The 21,722-nt window shown below is 35.3% G+C and overlaps 1 protein-coding gene across 12 annotated transcripts in view; it reads left to right on the top strand.

Annotated features, from left to right (window-relative positions):
• CADPS2 (calcium dependent secretion activator 2) overlaps nt 1–21,722 on the top strand; it is a 314,451-nt gene that overhangs the window by 178,841 nt on the left and 113,888 nt on the right. For all 12 annotated transcript variants that reach the window (XM_084507238.1, XM_084507237.1, XM_084507234.1 and 9 more), the window contains exons 9-11: nt 12,041–12,107; nt 18,652–18,760; nt 19,893–20,096. In XM_084507238.1, coding sequence (XP_084363364.1) covers nt 12,041–12,107; nt 18,652–18,760; nt 19,893–20,096 — 380 coding nt within the window. The remainder of the gene's footprint in view (nt 1–12,040; nt 12,108–18,651; nt 18,761–19,892; nt 20,097–21,722) is intronic.

Below are 21,722 nucleotides of genomic sequence, written 5' to 3'. Positions count from 1 at the left end.
AAGTATAATTTGTCAGCATTTAGAAATTCAGTTCTAGAAGAAAAACAGCAGCGTTGTGTCACTCCAGCTGTTGTACTTCTGTGGTTTTGGTATCTATTCCGTACCAATCTGTTTGAAATCCATGATTTAACAAAGCTGATAATTCTAACAGAGCAGACGAGCTGAAATTCTATAAATGTTTTAGTGCATAACATTAATTTCAAGTTAAGTGATAACAGAGATAATTTTAAGATGATGTTATGGAAATGCAGTTGATCTGAAATGATTTCTGCATGAGACAATTTCTTTTAATAATTTATTATACTTCTCCTTAATTTCAGATTCTTCTACTCAAAACCATTTTTTAACGCTTTTGAAGACGTGATATATTTTTGACTCAGTAATTCCTCAAGATGTTTTTGGTATCTCCATAACAGAAAAAAAATAGTTTCACCAGTTTCACACATTTTCTGTTTCTCAAATTCTGATACTTTCGCAAATTGTTTCCATGCCTTCTGAGTTGTTGGATAATGTTTATAATATATGTGTTCAATTGCATTGGCACTTCAACAGATTAAGTAACTCGTCATTATGCAATGAATGTTCTGCCCCTAATTTGAGAGTAAGTGTACTATTAATATGTATGACTCTGTGTTCCCATAAATCCATGATCTGTGGAATAATAAGGCTTTATATTTATTTAAAATATTCATTTTAAAACTATCTCAAATACAAGTTTTACGGTCTTTGCCCTGAAGTTTAATTTAACCTCTTTTTTTATGGTTTCAGAGTTGCATTTTCTTTCCTGTTCAGGTTAGTCACAGGTAGCAGGTAGCAGGGATGAATGTGAGCTGGACTTCCATAGTCTGAGCCACTGCATTATACATATCCTGAGATCCACAGGAGGGCAGCATGGTTAAATTAAGGGAGAAGATGGGAATATGATTCAACTACATGAATCTCACATTTGATTGTTTGGTGTTTGTGAAAGCTTTTATAATTTAGGACAGTGCACAATTACTTCCTAGCCAATACATATAAAGCAATTGCACACTAATTGTAGAAGTTTCCATTTGTAGTTTCTTAGTGGAAGTTTTTCTCTATATATACATACAGACAATTTTAGAAGAAGATTTTAAAATATCTAATGTGGAAATTATTAAAGCCTAATACGAAATTTAGCTCCACAAATTCCAATAAAATTTGTTTTTAGTATTCTAGTAAACCAGAATAGTGATTTACTAGAGGGAGGGTGCGGGTAGCTATTTACAGTTAAGTACCTTTAAAAGATACTGGACCTACTCTGTTCTCTTGACTGCACTGTAGCAGGAAATGGGTCCTTTTATGTTATGTGTAAATATTTATACACACATATATATGTAAAGTGATGTTTGGGGAAAAAAAGATTGAAAATCTCAATCTAGAATTTGAGAAGTTATCACTGAGTGATACTAAAACTATTAATTATATTTTCATTCAATTTAAATAGATCACCAAAACACTTGTATAAGGCATTTTACCATTTACATTATATACAAATTAAAAATATATATTTTAAAGTATTTTCAAAAACATTCTAAAAGTGAGGAGAAGTGACTAAAACTTCCTATCACATCCAATTAATTCATCACTGTTACCATATATGTTTCCACATAGATTTTATGGATTTTTTAAACTTATTTTAATGTATCAGCAGTGTTACAGTTGAATATCACTTCAGATTGCTGTTTTGGGGAGACAGTTTGGGCAGAGCAATTCCATGCTGCAGGAATGGCTGACCCTAGTAGATGGATCTGATGCTCCCTCACAAGAGGTAAATTCTGTGTTCCTGAAGTGCTGCTTCTACAGCTCCTAATGTGAATTGGCTCCAGATTAGTAAATCTAATGCAGGGTTAGTGCATTTGAGTGTTTTTGTTTTATACATATGTGCTATGTTAATGAACTTCTGCGAAATTCTGAGCAAATCCATGCTGTTGTTAGAGGCTTATTCCTTCTTGCATATTACATTTTGTTCTTGTCTTACAAACAAACAAAAGGCCATTTTCTAGGCATTACTGGTAGCATTTCAACATTTCTTTAGGGTTTTAGTTTTCTTCTAGTTACCTTAATCCATTTTAAAAATCCTGAATTGCATGAAGAGATGCTTAAGTAAATTTCTTAAAGGGGATATATTTCTAGTGATGCATTTCTGTTGTTTCCTGTAATAACTATTGCAGAATTCAGTCCCAGATTGTTTCTGTGCAGCATTTCCAAGGACAAATATCCAATCATGTTAATGGTCCTAATGAAAATTATTATACACTGAAAGCTGTCTCTTCGAGTGCCTAAATAATACTCATAGATGATGGTTTCAGAGCAAACCAGAAGAGCTGCTTCTAGGCACATGTAGGTGAGATGTGGAAGTCTGCTACTAGATGTAGATTTTGGAAGTATAAATGAGCTGAGAAAACAACTACAGTAATTCACTGAAAGAAAAAATTAACAAGTAGTAAAGTCAGAGACACTGTTTCTAGCCAGAGAAACTTCTGGAGCCACTAATAGCATGAGTATAGGAGAAAATTGTGGGGATATACAGCTGCATGCTTGCATCCCACTTGCTGCTTCCCTCTGAATCCTGTTGAGAACAAGGTACAAGACTGAATATACTTTTTGGTGGCCATGTTTATGTTTTTCACAGAGAACATTTCTTCAGAAGAGTCTAAGTGACATGGAATCAGAAATCTTTTTTGTTTCTTTGGCATCTTTAAAATTCTACAGTCACGTGTTCCATATAAGAACGTTTTGTTAATCAGAAGCTTTAAGAGAACTAATCATCTGGGTCATACTGTGAAAGCTTTCTTGTTCTCACTCATGAATTGTCATCAAAAAGCAGTCAGGAGCTATAAAAGTACATTTCTGACTCTAACTTGTATTGAAAGGATCACCTACATTTGTCATTCTACATTGGCAGGTTTTCCAGGGCAGAATTTCTTTTATCAAAATGTTAGATTGGCCTTATTGTGTTCATCTAATCCGGAATCAGATCTACTGTGGCCAGCAGCAAATGACTGACCTGTGTAGTAGGCATGATCTCTCTCAGTACTCTTCCATACTCCACCTGCTGGCAGGGCAAGGACTGTCCTGAGCCAGATGTGGTTTCTGTGCATGTATTAACACTCAATGCACTTCTCATTCACAAACCTTTCCAGGAATGCTTAAAATGTACAATGAAATGTAACTAATTTGAATGCGTGGAAACAAGCCATAACTGTTGCTGTGCTTTATGAGAATGGAAACTGATGTCTGGCACTACTCCTACATTCCTTAGAGTTGCTAGAGATGCAGTGGAGGCAGTCCACATCTACTGATACTGAAACAAAAACTTTTTTTTTTTTCTTCTGCTGTCGTATTTTGGGTAGAAACAAGTGGTATTAATTGGTTCCAATATTTATATGAAATCTGGTAAATTAAAAGGGAATTTTCCAATGCATGAGGGTATGGAGCATTAAAACTGTAATCCAGAAGAAAATCACATCATTTCCAATTAAACTGGAAACCTATTAAGTTGAATGTTTAAAAGTGATGATTTACTGATTTTCAAACTACAGATATATGTATCATCCATAAGGATTACGAGAAAGAATAGGACCTCAAAGTTTCTGTTACTTATGTTCAGATTGCTTATAAATACTGAGAGCAGAGATGGTTTCTGTGAAGAGCACTCTGCTAAAGAGGTTCCCTAATACCAGTGTTCACACGTGTCATACAAAATTCTACTTAAATTTATGAAGTGTAAAAATACACTGTACTTTTTGGTATTTTAGAGAATAATGTGAGTGTGTCAACATGGAAAGCTCAATTTATCAAAGGTAAAGAAACTGCATCTATTTTATTTAGACTTTTTTATTTAGACTTAACTACAGGACACTATTTGTATAGTGATACGCATAATCCATGATTCCATTTTAAGCTTAATCTAGACTTTGAGAAATACATTTTTTTTCTGCAGCTTAATAAGAGCTTTATAATTTTGCAAATTAAGGAGATACTGCTCTTTCAAGGATTGTATACAAATTCCAAAAGGGTAACTGTATTTTCCCCACTGTTTTTTAAATTGTACTCTATAACTTTTCATCGGGGACTGCTCTGTAGTTGTGCAACTGGAAAGAAATTTATTCTACAAAGTGTACCAAGTATTTTGAAATCTTTAGTCAGCATAGTCTCTGTTCATTATCAGCTAAGTTCAGTCATTATATCCACAGAAGCTTTGTCTCATAAAACCAACTCAAGAAAGTAAATTAGTGTATGCTATTCTGAATTGAGCTTTAGAATGTGTATTTTTTGTCAGACTGCAAACAAGCATTTGCAAGTATGTTCTGAACCCTTATTCTGATAGCCACAGAAGTATTTCAGTATTCGGTGAATGTAACATTATCTACTTTGCATGACTTATAAATACAGAAATTTTCATTCATTTCATCTACTGTCAGGAAACCAACAGCAATGCCTAAATTTAGAGCACTGGCACCGTAGGGAAATTATATAGCCAATGAAGACAGAAGGGTTCTTCCAATGGGCAATTTGCAAAGATCTGAAGGTGAAATATGCTCCAAATAGGTTACACTGGATCTATACAAAATACAAAGGTAGTACAATCACTGAGAATGGCATAGTGGAGTTGCAAAGCTGAATGTATTTCATTTGGTCTTTCTCTTTGGAACATTTTCATTTCATCTTTTTAATTCATGTACGATTTGCATGTTGGACACATGCAGTCAAAAGGCTGAACAGGTTTACAGGCTTCTGAAACACATTTTACAGTGTCTGGAGACTAGGGCTGGTGTAAGGCTTTCCTGAATGCTTCTCCTGCTGTGTTAGAACCTCAGGTTCTGAACAGCTCGTTCCTCTTCACCATGGTTTCACACAGAAGCTAATATAATGATGCTAGCATACTCACTGGATATTTTGTGGGAAGTAATTAAGTTAAGTTTAAGAAGCACTACTCAAGTGTCAATCGATGTTTCTATTAAGAAAATAAAAAGAGGTAAGCTAGAATTTGTTAAACTGATTTGTTTCAAAATTTTGGTGGTGTTCTAATATAGTATGTCTAATTGATTTATTTTGGGGATATTAAAAAAAATCCAATTATCAATTTTAAAAAAGATAATAAAAATATCACAGCATTCTGAATGAATATCTTCTGTGTGCACAAATTGAAGGGAAGTGTTAGATTAATTCATTATCATAATTTCTGTGCTTCGTTTCAAACCACAAATACAGATGTAACATTTTTCCTCATGTCCTTGCCAGATCAGATGTACTAATCTATAATGATGTTAAAATACCTACTAGTGGTATTACAACAAACATTAGGAAAACACCGTTGTCAGCCTTTAGGATTAGTTCTGCAGAGGTCTGTCCGTATTTTTTATGAAGTTAAAGTTACATCAGTTCAAAGGAAAGCTCTCTAGACGTGAAAAGAAATACGTAAGTAGTCAGAGATAACCAAAACAAAGAAACACTCTTAAAACAGTTCTCTGCTCTTAGGAGCCTTGGCCACTCCTACCAAAAGTGGTCTGTTTTCAACACCAGGATTCCAGCAATGAAGATGCATCAATTGACAGGTTGGTTCATTGATTTGTTTTATATCAGTGTGACACTGAGCAGGGTGTTTTGACTGATTCCATCAGTGGCAGCATATGACCTAGCAACAGAAGTAGATTTTTCATATTAGCAGGTCCTTGGCCATTTAGGCTTTGTAGATCATAAATAATATCACTGCCTGCCTGGAAAAAGGGCCACCAGTTTTTCTATCTAATTGCAGTGTCATTTGCTTCCATTGAGATGGAGAGGTGTCTGGGCTAGATGCCCAGATGCTTTTGGATGCAGAGAATGAGTTGATTTAAGGCCTGGCAATACAAAGAACCATTGCTATTGCCCAACTGGATGCTCAAAGGAGAGAAGTGCAATAGAAACTTTTTCTAGTACCTCTGCCTACATTAGTATTTAAGTTCAGATTTTCACTTTTAAACCAATCTCTTAGTTGTTCCTGCTTACTGTGCTTCATTTCACCTCACAGAACAGCGTGTGTTCACAGACTGCAGTCTTTTTAGATGAAATTAAACCAAGAGATGAGATCCAGGTGTGCACCATATATGTTGCAACCATTGGTAGCTATTTGGTCCATGGGATCAGGCTAGCACTGCAGTTATGATGCATTAGCAGTTTACATTACAATTAAATTATATCAAAATCAGAGCACTTTCTGCATTTGCGTTATGTCTGAAGGATATTGTTCTTTGTTGCCTGGAATTCTTACAAGGCTAAAGGATATATATGTATATTTTTTGTCTTGACAAACATTGCTGCTTTACATACCAAAGAGATTTCATGATATGACATAAATTGCATTAATAATTCTCAAGTTGCCATTTCAATTACTTCACAGGTTCCATAAGTACTGGCATGCATATTCACAAATGCTGAAGTGCATTAAGATATTCCTGTTAAAGAATCTAGGGATAACTGATCTTCCAGCCTACATCCATTTAGACTGTAAGTGAAAACTCCTTTAGTGAGGAAAAAAAAAAAAAAAAAAAAAAAAAAAAAAGCAAATTTTCTCTCCATATTAGGAATATCTTGCTCATTGGAATAAATGGAACTGTTTACTGTGGTTGTCCTGTTTGTATTACTTGACATTCTTCAAGATTTCTATATCCTTAGCAGTCATAATTACAATAGAAGTTTAGGCTGATTTTTTTTCATTCCATCTGTTGAAGGCTTATTTAGTTCTCTTTCTCAAGAGCACAGAAAGTACTAAAATGAATCTGAGAATGTTTACTGCTAGGTTTCTTATGACCCAGGTCATATTGTTGTCTTGAATCAGTTTTCTCTCTCATCCTCAACCGAAGGGGGGGAAAAAAAAAAAAAAAAAAAAAAAAGGCTTAATCTTGTGGGGTTAAATAAAAGAAGGAATGCGGTGCAAGGAAGATTCCTTTTATGCAAGCGTGCAGGGATGACTGAAAGTGCCTGTGGGCATTTGGTCCCCATTGGTTCTCACATCGAATGCAATGATGCCCACAGATAGCCTGTATTGTTGTCAGCTAAATGGGATCATGAGTGTCTGAAAGGTGTTTGAGAATGAACTGAAAATCATTTTCACAAGTGGATGATTACTTCTGCCACATGTTAACCGAACTCTATCAGAATGGCCCAGATTTTTGAGACTGCATTAATTGCTCTTTCAACCTTGACTGAGGTTTCTCTTTAAGAAAGGCCTTTGCTGGACTAAACTGCTACACGTATTGATTTTCCTTTCTATATTTTTTTCATTGTTTGTGATAAATGAAGCCTTTTACAAGTAGAGAATTTATCATTCAAGATGTAGATAGATTGCTTCATTCCTTGGAATAAAAAGGCTGGTCTAAAAATGATCTCTGTAGAAGTAATAAGTCCTTTCTCATTTCTCCAGCGGTGAATAGCTCCAGTATTCCACACTCAATTATGTTTTTCAGCTATTCATTAGTGCTGATTTTTTTTCATCAAAAAGTAGAACCCTGCACTCTCACAGCATGGACTTCAAGCAAATAAGCTGCCATTTTCTTTCCTGTGTATGCCATCACATAATTGAAACTGAACTATAATATTTAGCAATGTGGTTTTGAATTTTTGTAATGCAAGGAAAAACACTTGGATAAATATTCAACCCTTATATATATATTTATACATTTTAAAATTTATATGTTATATATATATAAATAAAATTTATATATTTAAAAATTTAGTGATGGTCAGACTTTGTTAAGAAAATGTGTTCAATTCAGAAATTACTCAGTTTGTTTTTATCTATTCTATTTCCAGAGTAAAAAATGATACTGACTGAGTCAAGATGATACAGAAAGCATTTTTCCCCAAGTGTTTCTGTATTTTGTAGAAGAAATGCAGTTACTTGTATTTTTATTTGTTTTCCAGAAAAAAAAAAAAAAAGAACTTTAAATATTAAATGTTTGTTGTTGTTGTTGTTTTTTGCACCATAGTGTAGGCACTGAGAGGTATAATCGGGTAAATCTGTGTCTTAAAAATGTGTCTTCATACAATTCTGATTTTTACTTTTTAATTTTGGAGTGAGGGAACAGAAATAAGGCAGTATTAAATAATGTTTAAGAGAAGTGTAGAATTGCTTTTAAGATTGTATGTCTTTGGAAAGTGATTCTGTGGTTTTTACATTTGGATATTTGGATGACCCTTAACATTACTAGAAAAATGGGTTATAAAATCTTTTCATTGGTGTAGCACTTAGTGACTCAACATGCATGATCAAGGTCCTATTTTCTCTGTGCTGCAGAAAAGCAGATACAATAGTCTCAAGTTACTGGAAATTATGTGAGTAATATAGAAAGACTGAAAAAGTAAGGCAGCCAAGCATATGCGTACAAACTATGCATATATACTTTCTAATATGTACAGGTACCAATACAGATGTTAAGTATACATATTTATTACAATATTAGTATATTTTTAACAGAAGTCTGACATGTACATGTATATGTATTGCTATGTACAGCAGAATACCGATCCTTCCTAACTGCTTGTTAGTCTACTCATTACAAACTCTGCAAAACATGGTCTTAAAGAAAAGTTAAAATAAATCTATTTATTAGTAAGTGATGACTACTCCAGTGCTTGGGTACAGGAAGACTATCTCAGTGTCTTTCTTCTGCCATACACTGGTATGGCAGAACTGTAGGAATTAAAAAATAATTTCAGATTCTCACAATTCTAGAAACCAAATTAAAGAGAGAAAAATAGTAGCAAATGACGTGGCTGGTTTTTAGGAATGTGGTATTAGCTGCTCCTGAATATCAGCTGTTTCTCAGTGTTGGATGGAGTGTTTTACCTAGAGGCAGGCATAGCATTTGAAGGAATGGCTGTTGTGTGATTCTTATTGCCACTGAGGGTATTTAAAATAATCTGAGCAAATTATGCTATGCATCTTTTGCATTTTTTGTTTGTTTGTTTGTTTTGGTTGGAGAAAGTGAACAAGGCATGTAGGTATATAGAGATACACATATGTGTAGAGAGATAGCAGGCTGCAACTCTGTGTGCTCATGATTATGAGAGGCTGCTGTGCTTTGTGGCACTGACATTAACTGAGACTCGTGAAAAAGGTGCAATTCCTCATCTTAAAACATTCTCAAACTTAGTTCTAGGACTTGTTTCACTTCCAAATCTGTTAACTACTTAATTTTCTGCTCTAACTATGACACTTAAGTGATATTTAATCCTGGAAACTGGCTTTTATAGACTTTTTCTTTTATAGATGCCAATTGAAATTTCTACAGTTTGAAAAACTAGCTTTCGTTAGTTTCTAGATATTGTCCAAATTTAAAAACATTCTTAGGTCCTTTCCTTCCCATTTATTTCAATGGAAAAACAAATGGAAAAGAGAAGCTCAAACAGGATTTAGAAGTCTGGGATTTTGTCTCCTTCTGGGTATGTGAGGCTTAAGTTAAAGTGAGTATTAATCTCCTCATCTTTCAGGAGTTTGAACGCTTGAAATGAGCATTGGATGTTTCTCTTGTAAATAGCTGAAATTTTCTGCATCAGAAAATACTGTCACCATTAGAGATGGCACTGGAAGAGGAACTAATAATATAAGATTATAGTTGTGTGTTTATAGTGATTTGCAAAACTGAGTGTCATAAGGCTTTGCACTTGTATACCAAATCCCAGTGTTGTGTCATGAATGGTATCTTCTTTGTTATCTAATCTTATTTAAGACCATCGGATTTTAAACTTAGGTAGTTAATGTTCCACTGCTTTGTTTTCCAAGGAAGCTATTATTTAACACTCTAAGTGGAAGTGAAATCACTTTCAATTTGTAGGAGGAATAAAAATATGCATTGGTCTTGTTGGCTTTTTTTTGTTGTTGTTGTTTTGTTTTGTTTTGTTTTGTATCCTTTCCTATTTTATAATTTTGAATTTACTGTAACTTGTGACAGTTCTGGCTTTACTGCAGAACCATATGTGGTATATCTTACATAAAAACTAATTTAAAAAGCAATATTTTAGCTGAGATGAAATGTTCTTTTTAGGCCTCTTATTTAGAAGAACTTTTCCATACTAGGCTCAGTTAATAATGAAAAGGAATGAATTTAAACCTGACATTTCTAGGGCTGGATTATTCATTTTCTGCTACGTCCCTGCTAGTACATAAAGCCACCGCCGCTTATGATACTGGCATTGGTCCCGAGTAAGAGGAATTCACTCTTAGTCTATGGCTACTTTATAGTAATTTAAGATATGGTAAGATGGTGAGAACATGGTCAGGATATCTTTGTACTGTAGTATTTGAGGACTGTGTATTACTCTCAGTCGGTCTGTGCGGTCCATGGGGCAATTGTCCTCTGACATTGGTCAGAGGAAGCTATAGGTTATTCTTAGTGGCAGAATCACCATATAGAACAGATCAGGCTGAAGGCTGAGGAAGCTCAAAGACCACCCGTGGACCCTTTTTGTTTTCTCTCCCGGGTCATTTATCTTCCAGGCTGAGTGGAATCTGTCAGCCATTCCCCCTCCACCTGGAGGCAGTAGTGAAGGGCAATAGCAAAGTGATATACTATGGGTAAAGTAAATGTTCTGACTCTTTTGAAACACAAACAAAAAGCACAACAGCTCATATTTGGTGCAACAATATGGACTTGTCGCTCTGTAAGGTAAGTTCTTCTTTATTTGGGAAATATTAGAAACTTTCAAATAAACTTTATTAATGGCCTTTCTTTGGTACCCTTTCTGACATGGTCTTTGCTCCACTTATTCCTTTTATTGAATTTAAAATAATCACAGAATTAAGAAACTTAAAAGTGTATGGCAGGATCTGGACTGATCAAAGAAAGCTACATCACGTGGTAATCCATCAAACTGGATCACTGTACAGCTGTCTTTTCTGCCATAGAGGCAGAGTAACCAAGCAAGGCAGAGTTTGAGGACAGGTGTAGCAGAAGTTGAAGAAGGAAAAAGTGTCTGGGGCTTACTAATGAGGGAGCCATTAATTAATATGACACACTACCACGGTTAATGAAAAGCATTATGCTGAACACTCATGTTAGATACAAGTTTGTCCTTTGTCCGTGATATCTAAAGTGGGTAAGAATGTGCTGCAGGTCCATCCACCAACCAGCTCCAATTGTGGTCATTGTAACTTCTCCATTATATATGGCATAATAATGCTAGCATCCTCTGGAGAGTGCCTGTGAAGCCAGCATTCATTGATCTGAACAATTTGGATCTGCCTTTGACTCATCAAGTTGCACTAAATGCCTTTGAAAGAGGCCAGCCAGTCAGAAGGGACATCTCATAGGTTAACAACAGAGTAACACAAGCAGAGTGCCAGAAAAAAATGTCACTATTGTGCCATAAAACTTATTGCAATTGTTTTGGTAATGAGAATGCCTCCTCTACCAGCAAATAGCAGCATCACTATCTTATCACTTGTTGATACTCCTGACTGCAATTGTTGGAAAATTGCCAAGATGATGAGGAGTTTTTTTGTATTCTGAGTCTTTATAGTATGTCTGGGAAATTAGGCTCTTGTTTAGTCTAGAAAAAAAAAATTATCTTGTTTGCTGACATTTTGTTATTTGAGCATTTTTCCAAACTGACATCGTGACTGACTAGAGAAACACTAGCACATCTATAGAAACCAAGTGGGAAAAAAAAAAAGGAAAAGGTTGGGGAGTTTAACATTTCTAACATTCAATACTTTAGTGTAATCAAAACTTAAAGCTATTTATTTCAGAGGCAATTCATAAAATGTAAATGACGAGCAGATTGGTCTTAAACATGAGATCATTAGTTTCTGCTTTTTTGTTGTTTTGTTATTAAAAAGCCTAGTTTTGAATGAAAAGGAATATCTGTGCATTTTTTGTGGTCTGAGTAAACAGAAGAAAAAATCACTTCTTAGAAGTGACAACACTGAAAAATGTCAGGTACAGCAACTGAATACACTCATATGTATTGCAGGCTCCTAATATCACACTTATTACTAATGGAAAAAAAAATCCTTTTATTGTTTCCTTTTCAGATATTTGTACGCTCTAGGACAGAAGGTTTGGAAACGGTGGAAAAAGCGCTACTTCGTTCTTGTTCAGGTTAGTAGACTACCAGAAAATCTCATTGAAAAGTAATCTTGGGCTGTTTGTTCTCATGTATAGTATCTGGAACCATTTAGAAATCACCATCCTCAGGCTGTGTATGCAGCACGGTTTTTACATCATAGACACTTACCAGGATATATATATATATTTTAATTTACATATATATATATATATATATGTAGTAGACAGAAATGTCACTGAGTTTTCCATATATAAATCAGTCCTATCCCAGAGCACTGTTTCAACTGAAACTTAGAAATTTCTGAATATTGTTGTGAACTTGAAACATTCCACTGATAGCTTTCTAGCAACACTCAATTTAAAATAGTTCTATTTTTAAAGTGGATTGTACTTACTGTTTAATTTATTCTATCTCAACACAAATTTTCTGCCTTTAAAATTAAATAATTGCAAAGATTAGTTACTACTAAGCACTTTTTCATATATATTTTTTTTTGAATAATGCTGTTTTTGTTTTTCTTGCACTATTAAATTGGCTAAAATCTAATTATATAGTGGCTATAGAAAATCTAGTGAAGCAATTGTTCTTAACCACAGAAATGTGCTGGGCTGATAATTCATAACCTTGTGTCCAAACCTAGTACTGTATTTTCACATGCTGATGAATTGCAACATTAACATGAGGATTAATTAACATGATCATTAACATGAGTATTAACACAATAATATAGGAATAAAAAAAGTAGATTTTACTTGAGTTGTCAAAACTGGGAAACGAACAATTTCTGTGAATCTTTGGAAAAATCAATATTTTCTGTTTGTGCTTGTCTTCACCTTACAGTTACAAATTTGATGTTCTTTTGAGTTAGTTCATAGAACAATGTTCTTCTGTGTTCTTTGTTTTGTTGATAGAAAAGTGTTAAAGTGTGAGTCTCTGTTAATGTTAGATGAAGCTTGAAGCCTGTTTACAAGAGTTTAAGAATGAAGGCTTCTAAAACAGCTTTACAAAAAGCCTGACCCCTTTCTTTACCATTCTGTCAGTCATATTCACCTGGTCTCTTAAGGATGTTAAAAAATAAAAATAAAAAAAAAGAAAAAGATCTTAGTAAACCTGAAACCTGAGAGTATTTGCACATTATTCTTGCTAAGCTTGTTGTCAATACAGTGTTCTCTCTGGCTTCAGTGGGAATTGGCTTGGATACTTAGCGAGTAATGGTTGTAAAGTTGAACAGGACTTCAGGTTGAAGTCATCTGGAAAGGCTAAGGAAATCTTTTTGTTTCAGATCTTACCAAGGTTTTTCTGAGAATAGGTCAGGTCTTCTTGTGACTTGGTTACTAAGATTTGCAAAGGTTGAGAAGATCTCTGTATAACATCCCTGTTAAGGCATGGATGTGAAGGCAAAATAACTTAGAGTTACAGCAAAAAAAAAAAAAAAAAAGACTAGAATGCTTACTTGTCCTTCACACTCTTCTTTCACACTCCTCCTCCTTTACATCTTTCCTTTTATAAAAAGAAAGACCTTGTTTTCTTCCTCCAAACCACAGCTGCCACCTGTGTTTTAAAGTACACACCTAAGAGACCCATGGTCTTTGTGTGTGATATGGAGTCACTTGTGAGAACAGCCAAGTGAATTTTAGTTATCTTCTACTTCCTATGCTGAAATTGAAATACTGGAAGAGAATATTACAGGAATTTTCCAACTGTGATGGGATTTAGACATCTATTTCATCTTAAAGCAGCTACCAACTCAATAAAGCTGTATCAAAAGTACTGTGGTAAATCAATATTTACTGTCCAGACAGCTCTGGCTCATTTATACATGACACACACACTGACAATAAGTTGAAGTCAATAAGTGTGAAATAAGCATTCAGTAATGAATATCAGTCTGTTGTATTGATATAACATTGACATATTGATGATTCTTCCTCTGTAGATTTTAGCTTTTAGCTTATGTTGGTAAAATACTAAGGCCATGAAACTCAGTTGTAAGACAGAAACTATCAGTATGATACACACGTGCTTTGGAAATTTAACTCAGGTGTGAAATTAGATGAATAAAGTTGATTTTTCAGGAGAGTGATGTGAGTATTGTGCATCTTTGTTATTGCTACATGTATTAGAAGTTATTAGTGGTGTGTGAAAGAACAGCTCGATGTTATAGGAAGGTTACAAAGTCTAGAAATTTTAACCTCTTCATTATATTTGCTTTTCTTCCCTTTATAATCCAGTCACTTCTCTAAAAGTTTGTTCATTTCAAACTAGCAAGTGACAAGGATATTACATGTTAGGTAAGAAGCCTCAGCTGGACATGCTGTATTTTACTTCGTTTGTCATCTGTTGATAACCTTCCTTCAGTGATCTAAATACAGATTCACTTCTCTAACTTCAATTTCATTTGTTCTAATGTTTGAAAAGTCAGTCATTTGCTTAACAGATATTTTTTTTGCTAAGTACCCCAGCTGCAAGCTAGTTCTTGCAGCTGAACTGTCCGTTAATGTCCTGTAGCAAGGACCACAGTCAGCATCCAGGTTTTCAGTAAGAGGTCCTCCCGGTGCACTGAACAGGGTCTTTCTGCCCCATGGGAACATCCCCTAGCATCACTGTTCAGAAGTCATTTCCAGATTGCTGCCTGTATCTGTCTGTCATGCACACACAGGTTTGTTGTCAGTTTTCCATTTTGTTACAAAGTAGGTAAAACATCTCAAAGTCAGGTGTTTGTTTCCCTGGAAAATTATGAAATGCAGTTGTAGGAAGGAGATTTCCTCTCCTCCTGTCAAGCATTACTATTTAAGAAGATGACTTGATTATGGGTTTGTTTGAAAATCTGTTCTATGAAATCCTGTTATCCCATAGTGTACTGATATTCATTTACTGAATTATAAGGAAAAGCAATGCACAGCTTCATTAACTACTAGAAATACACTTAAAAGCAGACACTGGTCTATTTAAAAATGAAAAAAAAAAAAAAAAAAGTTGTTTCAGACTGTGCTGGCAGTTTCCAACCTTAATGATCTTATAATTCTATGATTGTTCCCGTAATATTCCTGTAATTTTGTTGTGGAAACACTTTAAAATGTCTCAGCAAAAGGTGAAGTGTAAAACCGATTTTGATGTCAATATCTCTTACCAAGTTGTTCTGTTAAAAGAATACATTTGAAATGTTTGAAATGAAGTAAAATCAGCAGCATTATAATCTCTGTGATAATGGTAGGATTAAAAATGAACAAAGACACATAGCCCAGATTTTCCACAAACCAATCCACAAAAACATGCAACGAAAAATCTTTAAAATTGGGATTCCTGTGCATTTCCACAACAAATAGGTGCTCACTTCCTTTTTGATGGCTCAGATTATTTATATAATACAGTTGTACAGCGTTTCTTGTACAGTTAACAAGAAAATGTAAGTGATGTGGTTATCTGCTAAGCTATTTCATTCAAACAAATAGAATAATTTTTAAAAGTGTTTACTGCCGTATCAGGTTTCAAAAATTAAATACGTCAGTTCAGTTTTCAAGAAAGGGAGAGGAGGGTGCTCTAAAGAGATGCAGTGGTAGCTGCAAAGGATTTAGAGGTGTGTGACTACCCAGTGTTCCCGCCATGGTTGTGCATGAGGGCAGATAAGGTCATTGGGAATATAAATAGAGAAATACCCAACAGTACTGGAGGTGATATTTCTGCTAGACCTAGATCTAACGATGTGGTTAGGGGTGAGCCTGTGTCAGGGCCCTGAGGGCACTGATGGGCCTGAACTGTCCCAGCCACCCCCCTAGGGCCTCCCACCCTGCCCACAGCCCAGGATGCCATTTCAGCATTCCCAGCCCCAATAACACCATAGTGGGGAAGGTCTCCAGCTCCCCACAACTCTCCCCTGACCAGCCAGGGTCCTGGTGGGATGGGACTATAGCTTGGCCAAGTCTTGGCTCATTCCTGTCCCCACGGAGGTGCCTTGTGCCCAGGGCAGCCACTGCCCCAGTGCCCCCAGTTGGTTGGGCCTGGAACAGTCTCTGGCCATCAGGCACTGCCCTGCTACCCTGGAAACGACTAAAAATCTTTAAACCAACATACAGTTATTTTCTAAAATAAGTACTACAACTGAAAGCAGTTATGGGCACAATGCTCAAACAGTGAGGTGAAAATCTGTAGCATATGTTATGCTGGAAGACAGTTTGGCTGATTGTAGTAGCTCCTCCTAGCCGAAAATCTGAATTCCTGAAAATGGTGGGCTAGGTTGTATTTTCTTTTTATTCACGTTCAGCTCTCCTTGTACAGACTATTAAAGCAAATGTACTAAGCTCAAGGTGGAAAACTGAGCTTAGTTTTTAACTGTACTTTTAACCATACTTGTTGCTCAAATTCATATCTGTTTCACAAGATGAAATTAGAATTTGTTACTTTGAATAGTTTATTTGCTATAATGTTGTACATAGGAAACCATATACATTATAGTTTGTACATACGTATAGTTTATGTATATATAAAATGTCCTGTAAAGCTACTTTAATTAATGTACTGGAATACCTATGTTAGTTTCTGTTGACTATAGGTTTCTACTGTAATGCTGAAGATGTTAGTACTGAGTTAGGGTCTTCACGGAGAGAGCTATTACACTTGTTCCTTTTGCTTGTGCACACTGTGGCAGAGGACATATGGTCTATATACATAGTGTAGCATAATCCTGTTTTCCCAGGGATTCTCAAAATGAATTTTACAAAAAAAGTCACCGTACTTAAAATAGCACATTATTATCAGACCTTTATGCCAATAATAATCTCACACCTTGTGACTTTCCATAAATATCAAATCTTTTTCACAGAGAGTCAAAAATCTTCAATCACGGGCAATTGAAGTCACTGGATTTTAAGGCAGATTAGTGTGCAGTCACAGCAACAACTAGTATATGAATGACGTTGAAATCAGCTGTTGAAATTTTATGTCAAAAAGGATCATTCCTGAAGTTGTAGCCAAAGCTGTAGATCTAGGTGATGATTAGCTGAGCAGTCAACAACTGAGATCAAGACAGTCCATTGTCTGTCAGACAAGCTTCTTGCATATCCTTGGATCCTTGCATAATTTTGCAAATTTAAGAAATTGTATTGTAGTTCAAAACAAGTCAGATGGCCAGACATCCTACAGACCCTGGAGAGACAAGTTTTGGAGGCCTGTGTAAATGTGTAAATTCATTTCCTTAAAGTTTCCAGTGTGCAGATTTACAAGCTCTTTTTTTTTTTTTTTTTTTTTTTTTTTTTTTTGGCAGTATCTCAATTTTGTTTCAGTGACTGCTTTTTCTCCCTCAGCTGTAAGATATCTCTTTATATTTCCAATCACCTCTTCTTATTACTGCCTATTCTGTCTATAGAGTCTTAAACCACATGATGGCAGATCCTTCTCTTAATGGCTTTTTTTGTTCCCTAATTGTACTTGATCAGAAGGAACTTCATGTTGTTCATGACTGTGAATAGAGTTACAAAAGATGCAGAAATCAGACTATAAAATCAAACTGAATGTTCTGATACTTACCTTCTCTATATAGAACTGGCTAGTTTTGTGATCACCTTTCCAGCTGCATGATAAGCGTTTTGCAATCCTTCTGCAAACAGTATTTTTATACATAAAAGTTTTTTTTTTTCAGCTTCTTAGAATACAGGACCTTTTCTCTTACACAGTAGGCTAACCAGTTTGGTTGGCACCAAATATTTTCCTAGATGAACCTAGTTTACTTTTGTTGTGGTTTAACCCTGTCAGGAAGCTTAGTACCATGCAGGTGCTTGCTCAGTCTCCCCAGACAGAGTGGGAAAGAGAATCAGAAAGGTAAAAGTATGAGAACTCATGGGTTGGGGTAAAGACAGTTTAGTAGGTACAGAAAAAGCTGCATATGTAAGTGAAGCAAAACAAGGAAATCATTTGCTGCTTCACATCTGCAGGCATGACTTCATCCACTTCCAGGAAAGCAGGGCTCATAGTGCCTAGCTGTTTCTTGGGAAGACAAACGCCATCACTCCGAACATCCCCACTTCTTCCTTCTTTAGCCCAGCTTTTATTACTGAGCATGACAGCATAAGGTATGGGATATCCCTTTAGCCAGCCTGGGTCAGCTGTCCTGGCTGTGTTTCCTCCCAGCTCCATGTGAACCCCCAGCCCCCTTGCTGGCAGGGCAACACAAGAAGCAGAGAAGTCCTTGTCTCCGTGTAAGCCCTGCTCTGCAACAACTAAAAAACAGTATGTTATCACCACTACTTTCACCAAAAATCCAAAACACAGAATCATACAAATCTCTATGAAAAAAAATTAACTTTATTCCAGCCAAAACCATGACAGCTTCATCTTAATTTTGCATAAAGCAACAGCCCAAAATATATTGTGTTTCAGAAAATTGCAGAGTGGTCAGAGCTATTTTTTTTCCTTCCTTTTGACGGGAAGGGGAAAGAACATGAAGTTTTACATTGTAAATATTTCTGAAAAAAAGTGGGTTTTGTTTCTTCAGCAGAACTGAGATGTAATTTAAGGAGTGGTACATGTATTGTGCAACATTTGCTCTGGAACTGAGCAATTAAGAAGTTCTTTCTTATTCAGGTTAGCCAATACACATTTGCTATGTGCAGTTACAGAGAAAAGAAATCTGAGCCTCAGGAACTGATGCAACTGGAAGGATACACTGTGGATTATACAGCTCCTCACACAGGTATTTTTCATGGTTTTGAAGTATAATATGTTTGTGTAAAATAGCTAATTGACTTTGTTCATTTTGATTTAGTACTGAAAACCACCAAGGCTATTTTTTTCAGCTTCTGAAGGTTTTGCAATTATTAAGATTTTCTAGTGTGAAAAAATCATGGTTTTAGAAAGAAACTTGTAAGAACAATAAACTCACACTAACATTGCCTGAAAATTATAAAACCACATATGATACAAGGAAAAGATAATGAACTGTAGTCAGTCTTTCCCACTTCTCTCTGTTTTTGATGGTGGAATCTTGTGGCAATGTTAAGTATATTCATAAGTGATTTAGAAAAGAATGTTACTGGTGGCAGTGATTGCTAAAGATAAATTACTCAGAGTAATAAAGAAAACAAAATTGACAATAGCAGAAAAATCTACACAATTTAGTAATAGGTTGGCAGAGGGAAATCAAAGTTACACATGTAGAGAAAAATGATTCAGCTGTATGTAAACACTGGAGGATTATGAATTTAAGACACCTCAAGATATTGCAGATTGATCTTTGAAAAAGTTAGCTTAATGTTTAGAATAATTGAAAAGCCAAACAATGCTCAGAAGATATTTGGAAAACTAAGGCAATGTTATGTCACAAAAAAATCCCTGGTTGCAGCTACACTGAATGTTGTGTGCCATTCTAGTTATTCACTCACAGAGTAAAGTACTCATATAAGAAAAGGTACCAAGGAAGGAGCAATAAAGTTGATAAGTAGTACGGAGATGCTTCTGTTCAAGAAGAGATAAAGTAGACATCCAGCACAGAAAATGATGCCTTGAGGAGAATGTGTTAGAGAAATACAAAATACCATGTGATGTGGAGAAGATGAATAAGAAATAAATTGGACTTGAATTGGAAATGGAATAATGGAAATATTTTGTCCCTTGATTTCTATAGTTGATTCTACTTATATTACCATTTGATCCCTATAGCTCTAGGTATTATCCTATTTCTAGGTCATACCTATTAAATGATTGACCACTTCCCCCCACTCCTAAACACACACACAGGAAAACCAGTGAATTAACGTTCTTAATATTGATGGTGATTTAGAAGTAACTCAGACTTACCAAGATTAGTTTCCTGTTTCCTGCTTCAGGTCTTCAGGGTGGTCGAATGTTTTTCAATGCTGTTAAAGAAGGCGATACTGTAATATTTGCCAGTGATGATGAACAGGATAGAATACTCTGGGTTCAAGCGATGTACAGAGCCACGGGTCAATCTTATAAGCCTATTCCCACAAGTCAAGCTCAGAAGATGAATCCTAAAGGAGGAAATGTCAACACTGATGTATCCCCACTTTGTAAGTCACTTTCTTTTTCTTTTGTGGCTTTGGTTTTTGTTTTAGTTGGTAAAATATGTTGTGGCTCCCTCAGTGAAGTTCAATTAAGCAGAACTCATTCACTGGAGAAATTTGCCAAGCAGTTTGTTGTTATCCAGAAGCTCTTTAACTCAGATTATTATTACCAGCCAGGGAAATCCTGACTTGGAGGTCATTATTTTTATTATAATCCACGAATATGTGACAATTAGCTTCATCTTCATTACAGTTGACCCACATATTACCATGGAGATGGTGTTTGGTGTACATTTTATTTTTCACTAGTCAGCCAGTGTAGTATTGAATAGAAAAGCATCAATTTATTCTCAGGAATTTATAGATTTAGGTAAGCTTTATCATACATTTTATGTATTAGCTATGTAAGAATTGAAATGCAGACAGTACATTGTAAGTTGTAATGTACTAGATGGGCCACTAGGTTTTTGTACCCTTCAGTGTAATACTGAATAAATAAATACTACTGAAATAAATAAATAATACTGAATAAATAAATACTACTATATAAATACTATTTATATAAAATAAATAAATAAATACATAAAAATCCAATTTAAATTTTCCTTGTCATTCCTTGTCAGGAAAATAATTTTTTCAAAGAAAATCAAGGTAGGTAGCATATATTAACAGTTGAAATTTTCATATAATCTATTTCAAAGTATTCTGTCTTACAGATATCTGCACATAGGGAGGGAGCATGTGATTTTATTGTTTCAGGGGCTGAGGGGGGCAACTTTTCTAACCCAGATAACTAATACAATCCAAGGATTTTTTAATAGCTATAAAATGTTTACAACGTCATATACAGTAATACTTCCCCTGTGTCATCTATCTGTATACGCAGAGTAGAAGAGGAGAGACTGTTTTAGACTCAGTTTGGTTTATAATCTGAAATCTGTGACAAATTGACTCAAAATCATTGTCCTCTGTCAGTCCTGCTATCTATCACTCAGTTTCACATCCTTCTGTTCACATTGTAATCTTTTATTATCATTATGCTACTAGATGACAGTAAAATGTGCTGGTTACACTGAGCAATGGGTATCCAAAATCCTGACTGGGTTGTAAAGAAAACTTAATAGAACATATTTTATCTCACAAAAGTACTGACATCTGTTGAATATTTAATCTGAACCAATTTCAAAGAGTGATCTAACTACGCACCAGAGGGGTGTGTTAAGGTGACATATTTCACATACTGTAAGCAACACTGCAAAAGCAGAGGTGAGGCAACACAAAGCCAAACATCTCTCTGGTCCTATGGCACCATGAATGCAAAGATGGTCTCTTTGTGAAAATATCTACAGGGAAGAAGGAAAAGAAGCCCTTTTAAAGTATTTTAAAGCCCATGTGCAGAACGTAAAATCCTATTTATTAAGTAGCAAAGTGAGTCAAATCCATAACCATACATTGGTTTCACAAAACATCAATCCAGTGATGGCAAAGTTAAAGACATTTCCAAATGAAACATCTAGCTGACCAAAAGTGCATTGCAGAGGGAGCTTGTGCAGACAATTAAATTGTCCATGTACATAATTGTGTCCATTATGTAATCAAGAAGATAGTGTGGGCAATTTGCCAAATGAGGAA

Source organism: Aythya ferina, assembly GCF_964211825.1.
Source record: "Aythya ferina genome assembly, chromosome: 1".
Lineage (NCBI taxonomy): Eukaryota > Metazoa > Chordata > Aves > Anseriformes > Anatidae > Aythya > Aythya ferina.
Note: the sequence above shows the minus strand (reverse complement) of the source record. Positions and strands in the feature narration are given on the sequence as shown.